This window comes from Oncorhynchus kisutch, linkage group LG15 (genome assembly GCF_002021735.2).
Source record: "Oncorhynchus kisutch isolate 150728-3 linkage group LG15, Okis_V2, whole genome shotgun sequence".
NCBI classification, from domain to species: Eukaryota; Metazoa; Chordata; class Actinopteri; order Salmoniformes; family Salmonidae; genus Oncorhynchus; species Oncorhynchus kisutch.
Genome location: NC_034188.2, coordinates 75,583,221 through 75,606,968, shown reverse-complemented (window position 1 = coordinate 75,606,968; position 23,748 = coordinate 75,583,221). Strand labels below are relative to the sequence as shown.

Below are 23,748 nucleotides of genomic sequence, written 5' to 3'. Positions count from 1 at the left end.
TGACATTTCCTCTGTTAGAGCCACCTCCCTCCCTCAGCCCTCGTACCGTCTCCATTCTTGAAGATGATTCCCAGGGTGTCTCCCCCCAGCAGCTTGTTGTTGTAGACGATCCACAGAGGCTTCATCTTCGAGTCCATGTATCGACACTTCTCCACACTGGCAGGGGGGAGGAGGGGAAAGAGCAGGGAGGGCCGAGACAAAGAAAAAGACAAGAACAAGAAAAAGAAAAAATGAGTCAAATCAAAGTCATCCAACCACATCCACTCCCAGATCACCCTCTCCACTCCCCTCTAACCTTTCCCCCCTGACCCTTACTTGATTCCAGAGAGCAGGACACTGGGGTTGAGAGGGGAGTGCAGGTCAGAGAGGGTCTCTGTGTAGCCACTCTGTCTCAGACAAGTCATCATGGCCTCTTTGGTGAGCATGGCCTCCTTGGTCTTACTGCGTGCGTTCTTGATGGTGCCCAGCTTGATCAGCTCGTTCACAGACTTCAGCTTGCTCAGAGCCTCCACCTAGATGGAGAGAGGGGGCGTAATGTTGTTACAACGTGATGTAATAATGAAATAATGATTCAATTATACCACGGATGTATGCGGTATTTATGCACTATAATGCAATTGCCTTCCAAATATGACGCATGACAGCATGGTCTTCCTGAAACATCCCACAGTGTGGTAGCTAACTCCAAAACAGGAAGGAGAGGGGGATGGACAGTGATGGACAGGAAGTGGGAGGAAGCTGCCAACAGTGCGGATGTCTGGGCTAATACAGTAGAGGTCAGAGGTCAGGCTGCTGTCATCTGACTTCTTTATAAATCACCTCATTCTGAACTGACAGAGGAAACTATAGAATTATAGGTGGTGACAGAAATAGATATACTGTAGTGATTAACTCATGACTAAAGGTTAGAGTCAGGATGTGTGTGTTGGGGTCCTACCTGTTTCTTCAGGACCTCAATGTGAGGGATGCTGCCGCGACAGTAGGCCTCGAGGATGAGAGAGAACTGGACAGAGACGGCTGGCATGTGCATCTCTGACCTGCAGGGGGCAGCACAGTCACCCTACAGTTACTCATACCTGGGGTTGGTTAACATACTTCACATCACTGAAATTATACCATGAAAGAAATACAGCCTATATCTCTGAAAATGCATTTTTGTTCTTTGCACACATGCTCTCTCTTGCTTTTTCATGTACACAAGTCTCTCTCGCTCACCTGAGATGCCAGAAGAGGAAGTGTCCTATGTTGCGGTTGCACTGAGCTCTGTTCAGCAGGAATCGAGTGAGCGCACAGTCATAGTAGGGTTCATAACGTAACACCTGGACCAGCTGGAGCAGGTACTGAGACAACTCCTCATCACTGGGGGGTGGGGGGGGGGGGGGGGGGGGTGGAGAGAGGAATATGAAGTAGGAAGAGGGGGAGAGGAGGGAGAGAGGCAGTGAGTAAGTCATTACAACAGTAAGTGAACTAGGAATAGGTATGTGCGAGTGTGTGTGGACTACCTCATATCCCTCAGGCAGCCCACAGCATACTCTCTGACATACTGGTCTGGATAGTTAAAGTCGAGCAGCTCCAGAGCGTCCCTGGGACTCAGCTTGGGCCAGATCTGCAGCAAGGCCTGGAGCTGAGAGAGAGAGATATAGAGATCCTTCACTATGCTTTATAACCAATAAAGGAGCACAGCAGATCTTTGAAGGGGACTGATGAGGGAAATAGTGGTATGGGCTAGGGGTCCATTTAGGATCAGACCATTGAGGCACACTCAGACAACATTTTCATCAGACTGGAATGAATAGAATAGTTATTGCAATTGAGAAGGAATTGATTGTGTTAAAAAACACTGTCAATACACAGGCTAGGTTCATCTGGCACAGTGTGAAAAGGTATGCACTCACTACTGTAAGTTGCTCTGGATAAGAGTGTCTGCTAAATGACTAAATGTAAATGTATGTACCTGGGCCATGTCCTCATGTTTGCTCCACTTGACGGAGAGCAGCAGTTTGGGCAGTGACTGGGGGAAGTTCTCCATGCAGTCGTAGCGTAGTGTCCAGATGAGGTCCTTCTCGTTCTCACACAGCTGGGACAGAGGGTCCCTCTCCATGATCTCCTTCAGCTCAATGAGGAACTTCTTACCGCCTCGGCCCTGTGGGGAAACAGCAGTGGTGGTCAGTCACCACTAGGTGGCAGCAAAGGGTAAGAAATCACACTATGTAAAGAGGAGTAGCAAGGGGTGTGTGCTAAAGGTAGAAGTTAAAATGTAATCAGAGAACACTGCAAGTAATCCTATCCCCCATTAGAGGGATAAAAATAGATCTGTACTTGCACACACGTTAGATTGCTTTATGGATCCACAAGAAACATTGTTAGCCAACACACAGAATAAGAGCTTGAAGCTTGAGACAGCAAGAAAACCTCCAACCCCCATCATACACCCCCCACCCCCTTGCAATGGGCATGTTTTGGCAAGCCCCCTGCTTCACATAGTGTTACATAACCATCTGTGTCCTGTCCCACAGGGTTTATGAGGGTTGATGTATGTGTGTGTGTGTATACACAGTACCAGTCAAAAGGTTGGACACACCTACTCATAGTTTTTTCTTTATTTAGACTATTTTCTACATTGTAGAATAATGATGAAGACATCAAAACTATGAAATAAAATTTGGAATCATTCAGTAACCAAAAAAGTTATCCAAATATATTTGAGATTCTTCAAAGTAGCCACCCTTTGACTTGATGACAGCTTTGCAAACTTTTGGCATTCTCTCAACCAGCTTCACCTGGAATACTTTTCCAACAGTCTTGAAGGAGTTCCCACATATGCTGAGCACTTGTTGGCTGCTTTTCCTTCACTCTGCCGTCCAACTCATCCCAAACCATCTCAATTGGGTTGAGGTCGGGTGATTGTGGAGGCCAGGTCATCTGATGCAGCACTCCATCACTCTCCTTGATCAAATAGCCCTTACACAGCCTGGAGGTGTGTTGGGTCATTGTTCTGTTGAAAAACAAATGATAGTCCCACTAAGCGCAAATCAGATGGGAAGGCGTATCACTGTAGAATGCTGTGGTAGCCATGCTGATTGAGTGTGCCTTGAATTCTAAATAAATCAGTGTCACCGGCAAAGCACCCTCACCTCCATGAGTCACGGTGGGAACCACACATGCAGAGATCATCCGTTTATCTACTCTGCCTCACAAAGACACGGCGGTTGGAACCAGAAATCTCACATTTCAAAAGAGAGATTTCCACCGGTCTAACGTCCATTGCTCGTGTTTCTTCGCCCAAGCAAGTCTCTTCTTCTTATTGGTGTTCTTTAGTAGTGATTTCTTTGCAGCAATGTGACCATGAAGGCCTGATTCACGCAGTCTCCTCTGAACAGTTGATGTTGAGATGTGTATGTTACTTGAACTCTGAAGCATTTATTTGGGGGTAACTCTGGGTCTTCCTTTCCTGTGGCGGTCCTCATGAGAGCTAGTTCCATCATAGCGCTTGATATTATTTGCGACTGCACTTGAAAAAACATTCAAAGTGCTTGACATTTTCCGTATTGACTGACCTTCATGTCTTAATGTAATGGTGGACTGTTGTTTCTCTTTGCTTATTTGAGCTGTTCTTGCCATAATATGGACATGGTGTTTTACCAAATATACCACCCATATCTTGTCACAACACAACTTATTGGCTGAAACGCATTAAGGAGAGACATTCCCCAAATTAACTTTTAACAAGGCACACTTGTTAATTAGAATGCATTCCATGTGACTACCTCATGATCTGGTTGAGAAAATGGCAAGAGTTTACAAAGCTGTCATCAAGGCCAAGGCTGGCTACTTTGAAGAATGTCAAATATAAATATGGTGTTTCACACTTTTTTGGTTACTACATGATTCCATATGTGTTATTTCATAGTTTATGTGTTCACTATGATTCTACATTGTAGAAAATAGTAAAATCAAAGAAAAAGTCTTGAATGAGTAGGTGTGTCCAAACTTCTGACTGGTTCTGTATGTATGTATGTATGTATGTATGTATGCATGTATGTATGTATGTATGTATGTATGTATGTATGTATGTATGTATGTATGTATGTATGTATGTATGTATGTATGTATGTATGTATGTATGTATGTATGTGTGTGTGTGTGTGTGTGTGTGTGTGTGTGTGTGTATGTATGTATGTATGTATGTATGTATGTATGTGTGTGTATGTGTGTATGTGTGTGTATGTGTGTATGTGTGTGTGTAACAGCAGGGCTGATCTTAGCCTCAGAGAGACACATTGTGGCAGTGCACCATCCTGCCAACATCATCCTGGATCAGAATCAGGACTGACTGGGTTGCCCTGGAAACCAGTCACAGCAATATCCTCCCTCCCCTCTGACACATTTGGTGTCTGTATTTCTGTCCTAGAAATGCCTGCTGCTCTGGAGTAGAAGGAGTGCTTGCGTGTGATGGAAGGAGTGTGTAGACGTTTCAGTGTGTGTGTTTGAGTGGTTGGAACTCACGACAGTACCATGGTCGAGCAATCGCTTGATCCAGCGATTTCTGCAGCTTTCTCCAGAATCTGCAGGAGTAGATAACACACATCCATATCAGGGGTAGAAATACTTCATAACTACAACCATGTTTGAACACGTCAATGTGTGTGTGTCCTCACCTTGTCGAAGGGGGGGAATAGGATGGGGTGAGGGTTGTAGTCAGGGAGGTGGATGTGGAGTGCTGTACAATTCTCAGTGTACGGGTTGGTCTGGATGGTTCCTATGGGGTTCAGCATCTCTTCAAGTTCATCTGGGGGACACAGACAAATTACTCATACGCTAACATTTTGTGTATAAGTATGTAGGTGAGTTTCAGAAGTGTGTGTGTAGGTGTGAGCGTGTATAGGTTAATTAAAGTGTTTGTAAAGTACATGAAGGTGTGTGTATAGGTTAATTCAAGTGTTTGTATAATGCATGAGGGTGTGTGTGTGTGTGTGTGTGTGTGTGTGTGTGTGTGTGTGTGTGTGTGTGTGTATAGGTTAAATAAAGTGTTTGTATAATGCATGAGGGTGTGTGTGTGTGTGTGTGTGTGTATAGGTTAAATAAAGTGTTTGTAAAGTACATGAGGGGGTGTGTGTGTGTGTGTATAGGTTAAATAAAGTGTTTGTAAAGTACATGAGGGGGTGTGTGTGTGTGTATAGGTTAAATAAAGTGTTTGTAAAGTACATGAGGGTGTGTGTGTGTGTGTATAGGTTAATTAAAGTGTTTGTAAAGTACATGAAGGTGTGTGTGTGTGTGTGTGTGTGTGTGTATAGGTTAATTAAAGTGTTTGTATAATGCATGAGGGTGTGTGTGTGTGTATAGATTAATTAAAGTGTTTGTATAATGCATGAGGGTGTGTGTGTGTGTGTATAGGTTAAATAAAGTGTTTGTAAAGTACATGAAGGTGTGTGTGTGTGTGTAGGTTAAATAAAGTGTTTGTAAAGTACATGAGGGTGTGTGTGTGTGTGTGTGTATAGGTTAATTCAAGTGTTTGTATAATGCATGAGGGTGTGTGTGTGTGTGTGTGTATAGGTTAATTAAAGTGTTTGTAAAGTACATGAAGGTGTGTGTGTGTGTGTGTGTATAGGTTAAATAAAGTTTGTATAATGCATGAAGGTGTGTGTGTGTGTGTATAGATTAATTAAAGTGTTTGTATAATGCATGAGGGTGTGTGTGTGTGTGTATAGGTTAAATAAAGTGTTTGTAAAGTACATGAGGGTGTGTGTGTGTGTATAGGTTAATTAAAGTGTTTGTATAATGCATGAGGGTGTGTGTGTGTGTATAGATTAATTAAAGTGTTTGTATAATGCATGAGGGTGTGTGTGTGTGTGTGTGTGTGTGTGTGTATAGGTTAAATAAAGTGTTTGTAAAGTACATGAGGGTGTGTGTGTGTGTGTATAGGTTAATTAAAGTGTTTGTATAATGCATGAGGGTGTGTGTATAGGTTAATTCAAGTGTTTGTATAATGCATGAGGGTGTGTGTATAGGTTAATTAAAGTGTTTGTATAATGCATGAGGGTGTGTGTATAGGTTAAATAAAGTGTTTGTAAAGTACATGAGGGTGTGTGTGTGTGTGTGTGTATAGGTTAATTAAAGTGTTTGTATAATGCATGAGGGTGTGTGTGTGTGTGTGTGTGTGTGTGTGTGTGTGTGTGTGTGTGTGTGTGTGTGTGTGTGTGTGTGTGTGTGTGCTCACCAGGAAAGGAAGACCAGCTGTGAAGGATGATATCTCCAGTCTTCAGCTGTCCTTTATAGTCAAACACCATGGTGTTCACCCAGGCTACAGGGTAGTGCTGCAGAGAGAGACAGAGAGACAGAGAGAGAGAGACAGCAAGCACGAGAGAGGGGACAGAGATGCATATTAAATGTCTCTGTGTGTGTGTGTGTGTGTGTGTTTGAGTGTGCCTGTGCTTTGTGTGTGACATACCACTTTGCCAGCTTTGCGGATGGTCTGGTACTTGTTTATGTGGGCGTTCTTGGTGGACTTCTGCTTCTTGACCTTGTCCATGACGGCGTAGACGGCGAAGCAGAGGCGGGCCATGCGCGGCAGGTCGCTCACAGTGATGTCGAACTCCAGCGTGAGGTTCCACACGTGTTCCGAGCGTCCACTGCTCTCGCTGCTCACCGCCGGCTTGCATAACAACTCTGTGCCGTGGAACAAGCCTGCACGCACCTGGACCTGGGGGGGCAACAAGGGGTTCACCATAATACGGTGATCGTGAGAGATAACAGTGTTCTACCGACTATGGGTTATAAATACATCCTAGTGAAAACACCAACGATGCAACAAAAATTCCAGGTTTGCAAGTTCACATCATCAGTGGGTACCTTGGCGGTCTCCTCAGCGTTCACCTTGCTGCCTTTGATTAGGACGATCTTAAACGGGGTGGACACCTCCCATACACACGTATTCACTTGCTACAAAGAGAGAACAGAAGAGGAACGAGGAAAGAAGGAGAGGAACAGAGAAAAGATAAGGAGAGGAACAGAGGACAGGGAAGGGGAGAGGAACAGAGGACAGGGAAGGAGAGGAACAGAGGACAGGGAAGGGGAGAGGAACAGAGGACAGGGAAGGGGAGAGGAACAGAGGACAGGGAAGGGGAGAGGAACAGAGGACAGGGAAGGGGAGAGGAACAGAGGACAGGGAAGGGGAGAGGTACAGAGGACAGGGAAGGGGAGAGGAACAGAGGACAGAGAAGGAGAGGAACAGAGGACAGGGGAGGAGAGGAACAGAGGGAAGAGAAGAGAAACAGAGGACAGGGAAGGGGAGAGGAACAGAGGACAGGGAAGGGGAGAGGAACAGAGGACAGGGAAGGGGAGAGGAACAGAGGACAGAGAAGGAGAGGAACAGAGGACAGAGAAGGAGAGGAACAGAGGACAGAGAAGGAGAGGAACAGAGGACAGAGAAGGAGAGGAACAGAGGACAGAGAAGGAGAGGAACAGAGGACAGGGAAGGGGAGGAACAGAGGACAGGGAAGGGGAGAGGAACAGAGGGAAGGGGAGAGGAACAGAGGATAGAGAAGGAGAGGAACAGAGGGAAGAGAAGAGGAACAGAGGACAGGGAAGGGGAGAGGAACAGAGGACAGGGAAGGGGAGAGGAACAGAGGATAGAGAAGAGGAACAGAGGGAAGAGAAGAGGAACAGAGGACAGGGAAGGGGAGAGGAACAGAGGACAGGGAAGGGGAGAGGGACAGAGGACAGAGAAGGGGAGAGGAGAGGAACAGAGGACAGAGAAGGAGAGGAACAGAGGACAGGGAAGGGGAGAGGAACAGAGGATAGAGAAGAGGAACAGAGGGAAGAGAAGAGGAACAGAGGACAGGGAAGGGGAGAGGAACAGAGGACAGGGAAGGGGAGAGGAACAGAGGACAGAGAAGGGGAGAGGAACAGAGGACAGAGAAGGAGAGGAACAGAGGACAGGGAAGGAGAGGAACAGAGGGAAGAGAAGGGGAGAGGAACAGAGGACAGAAGGAGAGGAACAGAGGACAGAGAAGGAGAGGAACAGAGGACAGAGAAGGAGAGGAACAGAGGGAAGAGAAGAGGAGGAACAGAGGACAGAGAAGGAGAGGAACAGAGGACAGAGAAGGAGAGGAACAGAGGACAGGGAAGGGGAGAGGAACAGAGGACAGGGAAGGGGAGAGGAACAGAGGACAGAGAAGGAGAGGAACAGAGGACAGGGAAGGAGAGGAACAGAGGACAGGGAAGGGGAGAGGAACAGAGGACAGAGAAGGAGAGGAACAGAGGACAGGGAAGGAGAGGAACAGAGGACAGGGAAGGAGAGGAACAGAGGACAGGGAAGGAGAGGAACAGAGGACAGGGAAGGAGAGGAACAGAGGACAGGGAAGGAGAGGAACAGAGGACAGGGAAGGGGAGAGGAACAGAGGACAGGGAAGGGGAGAGGAACAGAGGACAGGGAAGGGGAGAGGAACAGAGGACAGGGAAGGGGAGAGGAACAGAGGACAGAGAAGGGGAGAGGAACAGAGGACAGAGAAGGGGAGAGGAACAGAGGACAGAGAAGGGGAGAGGAACAGAGGACAGAGAAGGGGGGAGGAACAGAGGACAGAGAAGGGGAGAGGAACAGAGGACAGGGAAGGAGAGGAACAGAGGACAGGGAAGGAGAGGAACAGAGGACAGAGAAGGGGAGGAACAGAGGACAGGGAAGGAGAGGAACAGAGGACAGGGAAGGAGAGGAACAGAGGACAGGGAAGGAGAGGAACAGAGGACAGGGAAGGGGAGAGGAACAGAGGACAGGGAAGGGGAGAGGAACAGAGGACAGGGAAGGGGAGAGGAACAGAGGACAGAGAAGGGGAGAGGAACAGAGGACAGAGAAGGGGAGAGGAACAGAGGACAGAGAAGGGGGAGAGGAACAGAGGACAGAGAAGGGGAGAGGAACAGAGGACAGAGAAGGGGAGAGGAACAGAGGACAGAGAAGGGGAGAGGAACAGAGGACAGAGAAGGGGAGAGGAACAGAGGACAGAGAAGGGGGGAGGAACAGAGGACAGAGAAGGAGAGGAACAGAGGACAGGGAAGGAGAGGAACAGAGGACAGGGAAGGAGAGGAACAGAGGACAGGGAAGGGGAGAGGAACAGAGGACAGAGAAGGGGAGGAACAGAGGACAGAGAAGGGGAGGAACAGAGGACAGAGAAGGGGAGGAACAGAGGACAGAGAAGGAGAGGAACAGAGGACAGGGAAGGAGAGGAACAGAGGACAGGGAAGGGGAGAGGAACAGAGGACAGAGAAGGGGAGAGGAACAGAGGACAGGGAAGGAGAGGAACAGAGGACAGGGAAGGAGAGGAACAGAGGACAGAGAAGGGGAGGAACAGAGGACAGAGAAGGAGAGGAACAGAGGGAAGAGGAGAGGAACAGAGGGAAGAGAAGAGGAACAGAGGGAAGAGAAGAGGAACAGAGGACAGGGAAGGGGAGAGGAACAGAGGACAGAGAAGGGGAGAGGAGAGGAACAGAGGACAGAGAAGGGGAGAGGAGAGGAACAGAGGACAGAGAAGGGGAGAGGAACAGAGGACAGAGAAGGGGAGAGGAACAGAGGACAGAGAAGAGGAACAGAGGGAAGAGGAGAGGAACAGAGGGAAGAGAAGAGGAACAGAGGGAAGAGAAGAGGAACAGAGGGAAGAGGAACAGAGGGAAGAGGAACAGAGGGAAGAGGAACAGAGGGAAGAGGAGAGGAACAGAGGGAAGAGGAGAGGAACAGAGGGAAGAGGAGAGGAACAGAGGGAAGAGAAGAGGAACAGAGGGAAGAGAAGAGGAACAGAGGGAAGAGAAGAGGAACAGAGGGAAGAGAAGAGGAACAGAGGGAAGAGAAGAGGAACAGAGGGAAGAGGAGAGGAACAGAGGGAAGAGGAGTGGAACAGAGGGAAGAGGAGAGGAACAGAGGGAAGAGGAGAGGAACAGAGGGGGAGGAGGAAAGAGCAAGGATATAAATATTTTCATGAGTACGCAAGGAGAACATCATTTACTGTAGGAATAACACACACACTGAAGGTTGGGCGAGAGTAGATTTATGAGGGTCAGCACAGCAGGAAAAACACTCCACATGACTGGCCCTCAGCTACAGCCCACAAACATGAATAAGCAGCACACTTCCTGCTGTCCACTAGCTCTCTCTGTGTGTGTGTGTGTGTGTGTAAAGAACATTTTGTTTTTTTAAGTGTAAACGAGTGCGTTTTTGAATGCAAAAATGTGTACTGTATGTCAGTGTTTGTGCATTTAGGTCAGTGTCTATGTGACAGAGGAGTGCATGTATATTTTTGTAATGTCTGATTACAGTACACCACCACAAGAACAGCCTGTCCTTCTCTCAACCTCTCCTCACTACCTAGAACAAAGCTCTACTGGAGAGCTGCTGGGTAAACAGGCTTGTTGTGCTTGAAGCCCTACTCACTTCTCCTTCTGTCAAGCGACCAACTACCACAAGACATCACTGGTTGACCGCCATCTTTCTTCTTTTCAGATCAGTGCAGATGCAGTCTTGCTGATGTTGACATTTAGTTGTGATGATTGACATTTGAAGTGCTAATGATTGTCATGTGTGTCATTTACTGTTAGATGTCACCTGTCACCGTGGGACGTAGTCGTCATGGTACTGTGCAATTAAGCCCTAATGAGCAATTCAACTGCACCTGACGTTTAGGACCAGGCGAAACATCATAAAAGACTCACTAACACATACCTGCACCTATACGCACGCACACACACACACACACACGACACAGAGAAAGAGTGTAACTGACCGAGGGTCCCCTCCTCTTGGGGGGCAGGGGTAAGGGGGGGTTGGAGCTCTTTCGGTTGACTACAGCTCCGATGGCCGAGATCTCCTTCTCGAACATGGCCTGGACTGTGCTGACCTGGACCAGGGTCAGGTGGGGACACTCCTTAGCCTGGAGACAAGCTTTGATGTACTGGGACAGAGAAGAGAGGAGTTAATACAGAGTACCTTTCTTTATGCCGTCTGTATCCAAATGTACATTTTAGGGTTGAGTGCCTTGCTAGATTTTCACCTAGTCGGCTCGGGGAATTGGAACCAGAAACTTTTCGGTTACTGGCCCAACGCTCTTAGCCGCTAGGCTACCTGCCACCTCTTACAAATGTGAATGTCGCGCACACACAAACACCACACACCCACACAGAGAGACATCACACAAGTCCATATGTTCTGAGGAGAGGACAGAAGAGGGAGAGTACACACACTGAGGGATGAGAGGTCAAAGAGAGGAAATCAGACAGATGGAAGGTAACCCACATCTAATGTATAGACATGACCTATGTAGATCAGATGGTTCCTGGTTCTAATGGTCAGAGTCTGCTTCATCACACGCACACACACACAGAAACACACACACTCATACACATATGGATTCAGTCATACAAACCTACCAGGTTTGAGAGTAACAGTAATGTGTTGGAGGAAGACAGTGTTATTAATGAGGCGTTATTAGGACATCAGTCAAATGACTGTTTCTGGATCACTGAGTCTTGTTTATGGCTAAACACAAGGAGTTCTCTTTTAAGTTTTCGTTTCGGTATTCCACTTATGGAATACGTCCCCAGCGTATTCGTCCCCAGCGTATTCGTCCCCAGCGTATTCGTCAGAAGCCTTTATAACACTACCCCAGCCATGATTGAGCAGCGTCTGAGCCATTCAAACACCTCTTCTCGCTTTTCATCAGAAAGCTTACCTCGACACAACTGCATTTTCCAGAACTAGCTAAACTGTCTACCGATGTGAGCTTACAATTCGCTCGCCAGGCTCTATTCTCAGGACTGTGCAGTGGTGACAATTTTCCTTTTCCTTCACCATAGTTAGAGGAAAATGATTATTATATACAATTATTCACTAGCTAGTGTCTGTGGTTTTACTTCGACAACAAAAGTTTTTACTACCGAAACCAAGCTATCTTTTGTAACCTGTTGTTTCAGAAACAGTATCCGGACATCACGAGTGCCAGCGTCAGAGATAACCCACTAAATCACTAGCTATCGGACTAGCCTACCACGATAGTTTTTTTCTGACAGCTAAAAACATAGGATCTAAGCTATGGCGACAAAAACATCTCCCTCCCCAAACGAGGAGAAGCTCCCGGCATGAATCTGCTCCTGTGGAAACAAGATATCGGCCAAAGACACCCACTCTGTGTGCTCCGCTTACCTGTCTCCTGTCGACACTGTGCCCTCTTCACTGTGAAGAGCCTCCGTCACAGGCTAGCACGCCAAGCTAACCTGAGTAAACAGGACCCTAACATGGGAGCTGGCGACTCACCAGAGGCGATGGATATCCCCATGTGAAAACGTGGCAGCTAGTGCTAGCTGGGGCGACCAGCTCGACGCCATTGTCCCGCTGTTGGAGGACTCCAACAACCACCTTGACGCCTCCCTGCCGGGCTTTGTGATTAGAGGCGATAACTCCTTTCAGAATCGGATGGAAACAACTCCTTCATCCCCTCAGGCCAGGACACGAAGCCTCCTGCCGGGGAATCCGAAACAGGGCACGCAGGCAGGGAGCCATCAACACTGGAACTCGATGTGGACCTGCAGAACGTGTGCAAACACGCTGCTAATAAACTGGTGATTCCCTGTCTCAATGCAGTAGCAGAGACCACCACATCCAGCTACGAGGGTAAGAGGCTACCCAAACGGGCAGCCAGGCAATTACTACCAGTCTTCCCAGAATGCCTGGAGGAGGTTACCTGTACTTGAGTACACCAAGGTGGGTCGGTGTTGGACTGTGTTGACTTGGCAGGGATTGGGCTTGCCCACATGCCCATCATTGAACCCCTGGTGGCTTCCCATCTACACCCCAGCCAGAAGTCCTCCATGACCTCAACTGGCCCCACCTTTTATTTTTATTTGACCTTTATTTAACTAGGCAAGTCAGTTAAGAACAAATTCTTATTTTCAATGACGGCCTAGGTGGGTTAACTGCCTGTTCAGGGGCAGAATGACAGATTTGTACCTTGTCAGCTCGGGGATTTGAACTTGCAACCTTCCGGTTGCTAGTCCAACGCTCTAACCACTAGGCTACCAGTCCTCTGCAACAGAGAAGGTCTACAGGTTGGTCGCCACAGCGGTGAGGGCTCTCGGCATACCAAGCTGAGCTACAAGAGGCACTAATGGTCACACCGGAGCCGGGTCTGAGATCCGTGTTACCACAACGTCGAGATGATGCAGAAACGGTGAGTGGAGGAAAAGAGGGAGGGTGAAGCCCTTCAGCTGTCTGCCCAGGAAGACACAGCACAGTGCCTCGCCACACCTTCACCCAGGCTGAAGCAGGTCGACCCCCCTCAACCTTTAAAATCTCCAGACGTCCAGCCCCCCAGGCTGGGAGCTCAGGGCAGCAGAGAACCTTGGATCCCCTGGTCTAAGAAGCCTCCCTTCCCACCCATGGCACCAAGGACCCATACGCCCAATCCTAGATCTACGTGCTCCGAACAGGCACATGGGAAAGTATACGTTCTGTGCGCCCAGGCAATTGGTTTGTATCCATTGACCTGAAAGACACTTATTTTCACATCTCAATATACCCTCCTCACAGGAAATTTCTCAGATTCGCTTTTCAATGTGTAATCTATGAATTTCTGGTACTCCTTCGGCCTAACTGTCACCTTGTGTTTTTACAAAGTGTACCAAGGCAGCCATAGCCCCACTCAGAGAGGGGCATTCGGTTGATGATGTACATAGACGATTGGCTGCTGTGCACGCAATCGAGACAAGAGGTCTTAGAACACAGTCAGCTACTTTTGGAACACCTGACATTTCTAGGTTTCAGAATAAACACAGTAAAGGGCATTCTGATTCCCATGCAGACTCTTTCCTGTCTGGCAATACGGGAATCCGATTATCCCATAAGTGAAATACCGAAATGAATACTTGAAAGAGAACGTTAGGTTACGACTGTAACCCCAGTTCTCTGATAGTATGAGTGAGGTATTTCACCAGACCACCCTCCTTGCAGGAGCGAGGAAGAGGAGTTGCTTATTTTTGAAAGACTCTGCGTTGGACCTTTTATAGGGTAGGAGGGACACCCTTCCGGGACGCACACGTCTCAACATCCAGCCAATCATGGTTGGCTTAGTGTAATAAAGGCTTCTGACGGATACGCTGGGGGCGAATCCCATAAGTAAAATACCTCACTCTTACTATCAGAGAACCGGGGTTACGGTCGTAACCTAAATACATTCCTCAACCCTAACCTGACAGCTCACTACACACTCTCTGACGTTGGAACATTAACCGTTACGGTCGAAGAGAGTTTACTAATTATGATATTAATCATTAAGGAATGGTTGAGGTCAGCACAGCACAGAAACTTGAGATTAAGAGATTGAGAAAGGGAGCAATTTGATGGTAAGAAAGCACTCAACAGAGGGTTTAGGGGTTAAAGGTGAAGGGTTCATTGGGCAACATTAGGGTCCCTTTGCACTGTATGCACTGAAGTTTAGTCTATGAGTAAGGGGTCACCTTGTACTGTATGAGGGGGTGGTCTCCACAGAGGAACTCCAGCTTATCGCTGACCCTCAGAACATACTGCTCGGCCTGGCGTCCCTCCTCCTCGGGGCCGTGGGTCGTTAGCCATTTCCTCAACGCCTGTTCCATCAGCTCACTGGGACTGGTGCTGGGCCACACCTTCAGACTGGCTGTGTCCTGGAGGGAGAGAACATTATCATCAACACAACAAACACAAAGAGAGACAGAGAAGAGAAGAGAAAGAGTTGGCGTGGTGCACTTAATGTTCGAAACTCAGCAAGAAACGTCCTCTCACGGTCAACTGCATTTATTTTCAGCAAACTTAACATGTGTAAACATTTGTATGAACATAAGATTCAACAACAGATGTAAACTGAACAAGTTCCACAGACATGTGACTAACAAAAATGTAATAATGTGTCCCTGAAATAAAGGGGGGGGTCAAAATCAAAAGTAACAGTCAGTATCTGGTGTGGCCACCAGCTGCATTAAGTACTGCAGTACAACATCTCCTCACGGACTGCACCAGATTTTCCAGTTCTTGCTGTGAGCTGCGAGTTTCCCCACCCTTCCACCAAGGCACCTGCAAGTTCCCGGACATTTCTGGGGGGAACGGCACTAGCCCTCACCCTCTGATCCAACAGGTCCCAGACGTGCTCAATGAGATTGAGATCCGGGCTCTTGCCTGGCCATGGAACACTGATATTCCTGTCTTGCAGGAAATCACGCACAGAATGAGCAGTATGGCTGGTGGCATTGTTATGCTGGAGGGTCATGTCAGGATGAGCCTGCAGGAAGGGTACCACATGAGGGAGGAGGATCTCTTCCCTGTAACGTACATCATTGAGATTTCCTGCAATGACGACAAGCTCAGTATGACGGACCCTCCACCTCCAAGTCAATCCCGCTCCAGAGTACAGGCCTCGGTGTAATGCTCATTCCTTCTACGATAAACGCATATCTGACCATCACCCCTGGTGAGACATAACCGCGACTTGTCAGTGAAGAGCATTTTTTTCCAGTCCTGTCTGGTCCAGCGACGGTGGGTTTTTGCCCATAGTGATGTCTGGTGAGGACCTGCCTTACAACAGGCATACAAGCCCTCTCTCAGCCTATTGCGGACAGTCTGAGCACTGATGGAGGGATTGTGTGTTCCTGGAGTAACTCAGGCAGTTGTTGTTGCCATCCTGTACTTGTTACACGTGGTCTGCCACTGCGAGGACGATCAGCTGTCCGTCCGGTCTCCCTGTAGCGCTGTTTTAGGCTTCTCACAGTATGGACATTGCAATGTATTGCCCACATCCTCGTGCCTCCTTGCTGCATGCCTAAGGCATGTTCACACAGATGAACAGGGACCCTGGTCATCTTTCTTTTGCTGTTTTTCAGAGTCAGTAGAAAGGCCTCTTTAGTGTCCCAAGTTTTCCTAATTGTGACCTTAATTGCCTACCGTCTAAGCTGTTAGTGTCTTAACGACCGTTCCAAAGGTGCATGTTCATTAATTGTTTATGGTTCATTGAAGAAGCATGGGAAACAGTGTTAACACCCTTTACAATGAAGATCTGTGAAGTTATTTGGATTTTTATGAATTATCTTTGAAAGACAGGATCCCGAAAAAGGGAAGTTTCCTTTTTTGCTGAGTTTATATTACAAAGTGACATCTCAAAGTAAGCGAGGAGAGAGGACAAGGGGGGATATTAAAATAACAGAAAGACGATATACAAGGGATATACACTTCTCAAAAAAATTAAGGGAACACTAAAATAACACATCCTAGATCTGAATCAATGAAATATTCTTATTAAATACTTTTTTCTTTACATGAATGTTGAATGTGCTGACAACAAAATCACACAAAAATCAAATTTATCAATCCATGGAGGTCTGGATTTGGAGTCACACACTCAAAATTAAAGTGGAAAACCACACTACAGGCTGATCCAACTTTGATGTAATGTCCTTAAAACAAGTCAAAATTAGGCTCAGTAGTGTGTGTGGCCTCCACGTGCCTGTATGACCTCCCTACAACACCTGGGCAATATCCTGATGAGGTGGCGGATGGTCTCCTGAGGGATCTCCGCCCAGACCTGGACGAAAGCCTCCGCCAACTCCTGGACAGTCTGTGGTGCAACGTGGCGTTGGTGGATGGAGCGAGACATGATGTCCCAGATGTGCTCAATTGGATTCAGGTCTGGGGAATGGGCGGGCCAGTCCATAGCATCAATGCCTTCCTCTTGCAGGAACTGCTGACACACTCCAGCCACATGAGGTCTAGCATTATCTTGCATTAGGAGGAACCCAGGGCCAACGCACCAGCATTTGGTCTCACAAGGGGTCTGAGGATCTCATCTCCTGCTCCTCCTTGCACAAAGGTGGAGGTAGCGGTCCTGCTGCTGGGTTGTTGCCCTCCTACGGCCTCCTCCACGTCTCCTGATGTACTGGCCTGTCTCCTGGTAGCGCCTCCATGCTCTGGACACTACGCTGACACACAGCAAACCTTCTTGCCACAGCTTGCATTGATGTGCCATCCTGGATGAGCTGCACTACCTGAGCCACTTGTGTGGGTTGTAGACTCCGTCTCATGCTACCACTAGAGTGAAAGCACCGCCAGCATTCAAAAGTGACCAAAACATCAGCCAGGAAGCATAGGAACTGAGAAGTGGTCTGTGGTCACCACCTGCAGAACCACTCCTTTATTGGGGGTGTCTTGCTAATTGCCTATAATTTCCACCTGTTGTCTATTCCATTTGCACAACAGCATGTGAAATTTATTGTCAATCAGTGTTGCTTCCTAAGTGGACAGTTTGATTTCACAGAAGTGATTGACTTGGAGTTACATTGTGTTGTTTAAGTGTTCCCTTTATTTTTTGAGCAGTGTAGATTGTCCTGCAGTGTGTGTCTTCTGCCTTGCAGACAAGGCTTAACACACAATCCGAGCCAGACACCGAAGGCTTAAAGAGCATTCAGACAGAGAAACGCACACACCCCGCTACCCAACCTGCCTTGAAGCCTGGTGCCCAACCTGGCCGTGAGGGCATAGCCGCCACACACTCACAATGGCATGACAACCACCTGCTGCATATCACCATGGTGACACTGGCCAGAGTGGTCAAGTTCCAAATAGAGCAGTAAAAATTCTTCAAATGATTTCACATTTTCATTACAGCCAAGACTGTGTGTACTTTTGGGTAATTGCTTCAAATAAAATGTTAACTATAGCACCTTGTACCTTCTAGTGAAAGACTGCAGTTTTACAATGTAATGTCCAAGTAAATATCATGTAAACAGGTAGTAAAATAAGGCTTTGTTATATCAGAGCAACTGAAAACCAGGCCAACCAACCAATTGAGTTAACAAGACTCTAGACAATAAAGGTCCACTTCCTGTGCTTAATGTGGCTTACAGTGTCTGGACTCCTAAAAAACACACGGACTTCCTGCCACCATCCACCTGGACAGAAGAACACAGACAGTAAGGGTTTGGGCCATGTAGTGTACAGTGAGCTATTGACCCTAGCGCACGATGCATATCTTTTTTCAGATAGAACATACAGTAGTGTGTAGAGAGGTTGATAGTGAGGAGTGAGAGAGAGAGAAGGATAGAGAGAGAGGGATAGAGAGAGAGGGATAGAGAGCGAGCGCTAGAGCGAGTGAGAGAGGGGAAGAGAGGGAGAGTGCAAGAGAGCAAGCAAGAGATATGGTGTCAGCGTCCTCAGATGTCCTCTTTTTCCAAGTTTTTAATTAGTGGAGAGGCCCTTTGGGCAGGCGCGTGTGTGTGTGTGTGAATGTGTCACGTGCTTCGGTGTCTCAGTGAGGATGTGACTGTGACTGATGGTGGTGATGACCCATTTAGAGCCGTCACTCTGCCAGAGATTGGCTCATTCCCACGACCAGGCCCCACTAGGGGACCGTCCACTGTCCCACGACCAGGCCCCACTAGGGGACCGTCCACTGTCCCACGACCAGGCCCTATTAGGGGACCGTCCACTGTCCCACGACCAGGCACTATTAGGGGACCGTCCACTGTCCCACGACCAGGCCCTATTAGGGGACCGTCCACTGTCCCATAACCAGGCCCTACTAGGGGACCGTCCACTGTCCCATGACCAGGCCCTACTAGGGGGCCGCCCACTGTCCCATGACCAGGCCCTACTAGGGGACCGTCCACTGTCCCATGACCAGGCCCTACTAGGGGACCGTCCACTGTCCCATGACCAGGCCCTATTAGGGGACCGTCCACTGTCCCATGACCAGGCCCTATTAGGGGACCGTCCACTGTCACATGACCAGGTCCTATTAACAGACCATTAACTGTCACATGAACAGGTCCTATTAACATACCATTAACTGTCACATGACCAGGTACTATTAACTAGAGGTCGACCGATTAACCGGAATGGCCAATTAATTCGGTCCGATTTCAAGTTTTCATAACAATTGGAAATCTGTATTTTTTCCGAAATCTGTATTTTTTTATATATATTATTTTTTACACCTTTATTTAATCTTTATTTAACCAGGCAAGTCAGTTAAGAACACATTCTTATTTTCAATGACGGCCTAGGAACGGTGGGTTAACTGCCTTGTTCAGGGGCAGAACGACAGATTTTTACCTTGTCAGCTCGGGGATTCAATCTTGCAACCTTACAGTTACTAATCCAACGCTCTATAACCACCTGCCTCATGAGGAGCCTGCCTGTTACGCGAATGCAGTAAGCCAGGGTAAGTTGCTAGCTAGCATTACACATTACACAATCAATCAATCACTAGTTAACTACACATGGTTGATGATATTACTAGTTTATCTAGCGTGTTCTGCATTGCATATAATTGATGCGTATTCGCGAAAAAGGACTGTCCTTGCTCCAACGTGTACCTAACCATAAACATCAATGCCTTTCTTAAAATCAATACACAGAAGTATATATTTTTAAACCTGCATATTTAGCTAAAAGAAATCCAGGTTAACAGGCAATATTAACCAGGTGAAATTGTGTCACTTCTTTTGAGTTCATTGCACGCAGAGTCAGTGTATATGCAACAGTTTGGGCAGCCTAATCTGCCAGAATTTTACATTATTATGACATAACACTGAAGGTTGTGCAATGTAACAGGAATATTTAGACTGATGGATGACATCCCTTAGATAAAATATTTAAAAACGGTTCCGTATTTCACTGAAAAAATAAACGTCTTGTTTTCGAGATGATAGTTTCGGGATTCGACCATATTATAATGACCTAAGGCTCGTATTTCTGTGTGTTATTGTCACGCCTTGGTCATTGTATTTTGTGTTTTCGTTATATGTTTGGTCAGGCCAGGGTGTGACATGGGTTTATATGTTGTGGTTCGTATTGGGGTTTTTGTATTATTGGGATTACGGCTGAGTAGGGGTGTTGTATAGGTTTGGCTGCCTGAGGCGTTTCTCAATCAGAGTCAGGTGCTTCTCGTTGTCTCTGATTGGGAACCGTATTTAGGTAGCCTGGGTTTCGCTTTGTATTTCGTGGGTGATTGTTCCTGTCTCTGTGTAGTTTCACCAGATAGGCTGTAATTAGGTTTCACGTTCCGTTTGTTGTAACCACTACGCTGCATTTCGGTCCGACTCTCTTTCAACAAACGAAGAACGCCGTTACAGTTATTATATTATAATTAAGTCTATGATTTGATAGAGCAGTCTGACTGAGAGATGGTAGGCACCAGCAGGCTAGTAAGCATTCATTCAGCAGCTCTTTGCTGTGCTTCAAGCTTCAAGCTCTGTTTATGACTTCAAGCCCATCAACTCCCAAGATTAGGCTGGTGTAACCAATGTGAAATGGCTAGCTAGTTAGCGGGGTGCGCGCTAATAGCGTTTCAAGCGTCACTCGCTTTGAGACTTGGAGTAGTTATTCCCCTTGTTCTGCATGGGTAACGCTGCTTCGAGGGTGGCTGTTGTCATTGTGTTCCTGGTTCGAACACAGGTAGGGGCGAGGAGAGGGACGGACGCTATACTGTTACACTGGCAATACTAAAGTGCCTATAAGAACATCTAATAGTCAAAGGTATATGAAATACAAATGGTATAGAGAGAAATAGTCCTATAATTCCTATAACTACAACCTAAAACTTCTTACCTGGGAATATTGAAGACTCATGTTAAAAGGAACCACCAGCTTTCATATGTTCTCATGTTCTGAGCAAGGAACTGAAACGTTAGCTTTCTTACATGGCACATATTACACTTTTACTTTCTTCTCCAACACTTTGTTTTTGCATTATTTAAACCAAATTGAACATGTTTCATTATTTATTTGAGGCTAAATTGATTTTATTGATGTATTATATTAAGTTAAAATAAGTGTTCATTCAGTATTGTTGTAATTGTCATTATTACAAATACATTTTTTTATTATTTTAAATTGTCCGATCGTCCGACTCCTGCTTGATGACAGCTGAGGGTGTATAGTATTGTAGATGTGACTACTGCTTGATGACAGCTGAGGGTGTATAGTAATGTAGATGTGACTACTGCTTGATGACAGCTGAGGGTGTATAGTAATGTAGATGTGACTACTGCTTGATGACAGCTGAGGGTGTATAGTAATGTAGATGTGACTCCTGCTTGATGACAGCTGAGGGTGTATAGTATTGTAGATGTGACTCCTGCTTGATGACAGCTGAGGGTGTATAGTATTGTAGATGTGACTCCTGCTTGATGACAGCTGAGGGTGTATAGTAATGTAGATGTGACTCCTGCTTGATGACAGCTGAGGGTGTATAGTATTGTAGATGTGACTACTGCTTGATGACAGCTGAGGGTGTATAGTATTGTAGATGTGACTACTGCTTGATGACAGCTGAGGGTGTATAGTATTGTAGATGTGACTCCTGCTTGATGACAGCTGAGGGTGTATAGTAATGTAGATGTGACTCCTGCTTGATGACAGCTGAGGGTGTATAGTATTGTAGATGTGACTCCTGCTTGATGACAGCTGAGGGTGTATAGTAATGTAGATGTGACTCCTGCTTGATGACAGCTGAGGGTGTATAGTAATGTAGATGTGACTCCTGCTTGATGACAGCTGAGGGTGTATAGTATTGTAGATGTGACTACTGCTTGATGACAGCTGAGGGTGTATAGTAATGTAGATGTGACTCCTGCTTGATGACAGCTGAGGGTGTATAGTAATGTAGATGTGACTCCTGCTTGATGACAGCTGAGGGTGTATAGTATTGTAGATGTGACTACTGCTTGATGACAGCTGAGGGTGTATAGTAATGTAGATGTGACTCCTGCTTGATGACAGCTGAGGGTGTATAGTAATGTAGATGTGACAACTGCTTGATGACAGCTGAGGGTGTATAGTATTGTAGATGTGACTACTGCTTGATGACAGCTGAGGGTGTATAGTAATGTAGATGTGACTCCTGCTTGATGACAGCTGAGGGTGTATAGTAATGTAGATGTGACTACTGCTTGATGACAGCTGAGGGTGTATAGTATTGTAGATGTGACTCCTGCTTGATGACAGCTGAGGGTGTATAGTAATGTAGATGTGACTACTGCTTGATGACAGCTGAGGGTGTATAGTAATGTAGATGTGACTACTGCTTGATGACAGCTGAGGGTGTATAGTAATGTAGATGTGACTCCTGCTTGATGACAGCTGAGGGTGTATAGTAATGTAGATGTGACTCCTGCTTGATGACAGCTGAGGGTGTATAGTAATGTAGATGTGACTCCTGCTTGATGACAGCTGAGGGTGTATAGTATTGTAGATGTGACTCCTGCTTGATGACAGCTGAGGGTGTATAGTATTGTAGATGTGACTCCTGCTTGATGACAGCTGAGGGTGTATAGTAATGTAGATGTGACTCCTGCTTGATGACAGCTGAGGGTGTATAGTAATGTAGATGTGACTCCTGCTTGATGACAGCTGAGGGTGTATAGTAATGTAGATGTGACTACTGCTTGATGACAGCTGAGGGTGTATAGTATTGTAGATGTGACTACTGCTTGATGACAGCTGAGGGTGTATAGTAATGTAGATGTGACTACTGCTTGATGACAGCTGAGGGTGTATAGTAATGTAGATGTGACTCCTGCTTGATGACAGCTGAGGGTGTATAGTAATGTAGATGTGACTACTGCTTGATGACAGCTGAGGGTGTATAGTAATGTAGATGTGACTCCTGCTTGATGACAGCTGAGGGTGTATAGTAATGTAGATGTGACTCCTGCTTGATGACAGCTGAGGGTGTATAGTATTGTAGATGTGACTCCTGCTTGATGACAGCTGAGGGTGTATAGTAATGTAGATGTGACTACTGCTTGATGACAGCTGAGGGTGTATAGTAATGTAGATGTGACTACTGCTTGATGACAGCTGAGGGTGTATAGTAATGTAGATGTGACTCCTGCTTGATGACAGCTGAGGGTGTATAGTATTGTAGATGTGACTCCTGCTTGATGACAGCTGAGGGTGTATAGTATTGTAGATGTGACTACTGCTTGATGACAGCTGAGGGTGTATAGTATTGTAGATGTGACTCCTGCTTGATGACAGCTGAGGGTGTATAGTATTGTAGATGTGACTACTGCTTGATGACAGCTGAGGGTGTATAGTATTGTAGATGTGACTACTGCTTGATGACAGCTGAGGGTGTATAGTATTGTAGATGTGACTCCTGCTTGATGACAGCTGAGGGTGTATAGTAATGTAGATGTGACAACTGCTTGATGACAGCTGAGGGTGTATAGTATTGTAGATGTGACTCCTGCTTGATGACAGCTGAGGGTGTATAGTATTGTAGATGTGACTCCTGCTTGATGACAGCTGAGGGTGTATAGTAATGTAGATGTGACAACAGCTTGATGACAGCTGAGGGTGTATAGTATTGTAGATGTGACTCCTGCTTGATGACAGCTGAGGGTGTATAGTATTGTAGATGTGACTCCTGCTTGATGACAGCTGAGGGTGTATAGTAATGTAGATGTGACAACTGCTTGATGACAGCTGAGGGTGTATAGTATTGTAGATGTGACTCCTGCTTGATGACAGCTGAGGGTGTATAGTAATGTAGATGTGACAACTGCTTGATGACAGCTGAGGGTGTATAGTAATGTAGATGTGACAACTGCTTGGTGACAGCTGAGGGTGTATAGTATTGTAGATGTGACTCCTGCTTGATGACAGCTGAGGGTGTATAGTAATGTAGATGTGACTACTGCTTGATGACAGCTGAGGGTGTATAGTATTGTAGATGTGACTACTGCTTGATG

General features: G+C 46.6%; 1 protein-coding gene across 1 annotated transcript in view; it reads right to left on the bottom strand.

Moving 5' to 3' along the window:
• Positions 1 to 23,748, bottom strand: part of LOC109904887 (phosphatidylinositol 4,5-bisphosphate 3-kinase catalytic subunit beta isoform-like) — a 74,956-nt gene that overhangs the window by 5,245 nt on the left and 45,963 nt on the right. Inside the window, exons 7-19 of the mRNA XM_031791105.1 lie at positions 14,488 to 14,670; positions 10,764 to 10,931; positions 6,850 to 6,939; positions 6,449 to 6,700; positions 6,218 to 6,314; positions 4,659 to 4,789; positions 4,515 to 4,565; positions 1,955 to 2,143; positions 1,503 to 1,624; positions 1,216 to 1,359; positions 938 to 1,037; positions 316 to 512; positions 47 to 156 (exon numbers count right to left, since the gene is read on the bottom strand). Of these exons, the coding sequence (XP_031646965.1) occupies positions 47 to 156; positions 316 to 512; positions 938 to 1,037; positions 1,216 to 1,359; positions 1,503 to 1,624; positions 1,955 to 2,143; positions 4,515 to 4,565; positions 4,659 to 4,789; positions 6,218 to 6,314; positions 6,449 to 6,700; positions 6,850 to 6,939; positions 10,764 to 10,931; positions 14,488 to 14,670 (1,834 nt within the window). The remainder of the gene's footprint in view (positions 1 to 46; positions 157 to 315; positions 513 to 937; positions 1,038 to 1,215; positions 1,360 to 1,502; positions 1,625 to 1,954; positions 2,144 to 4,514; positions 4,566 to 4,658; positions 4,790 to 6,217; positions 6,315 to 6,448; positions 6,701 to 6,849; positions 6,940 to 10,763; positions 10,932 to 14,487; positions 14,671 to 23,748) is intronic.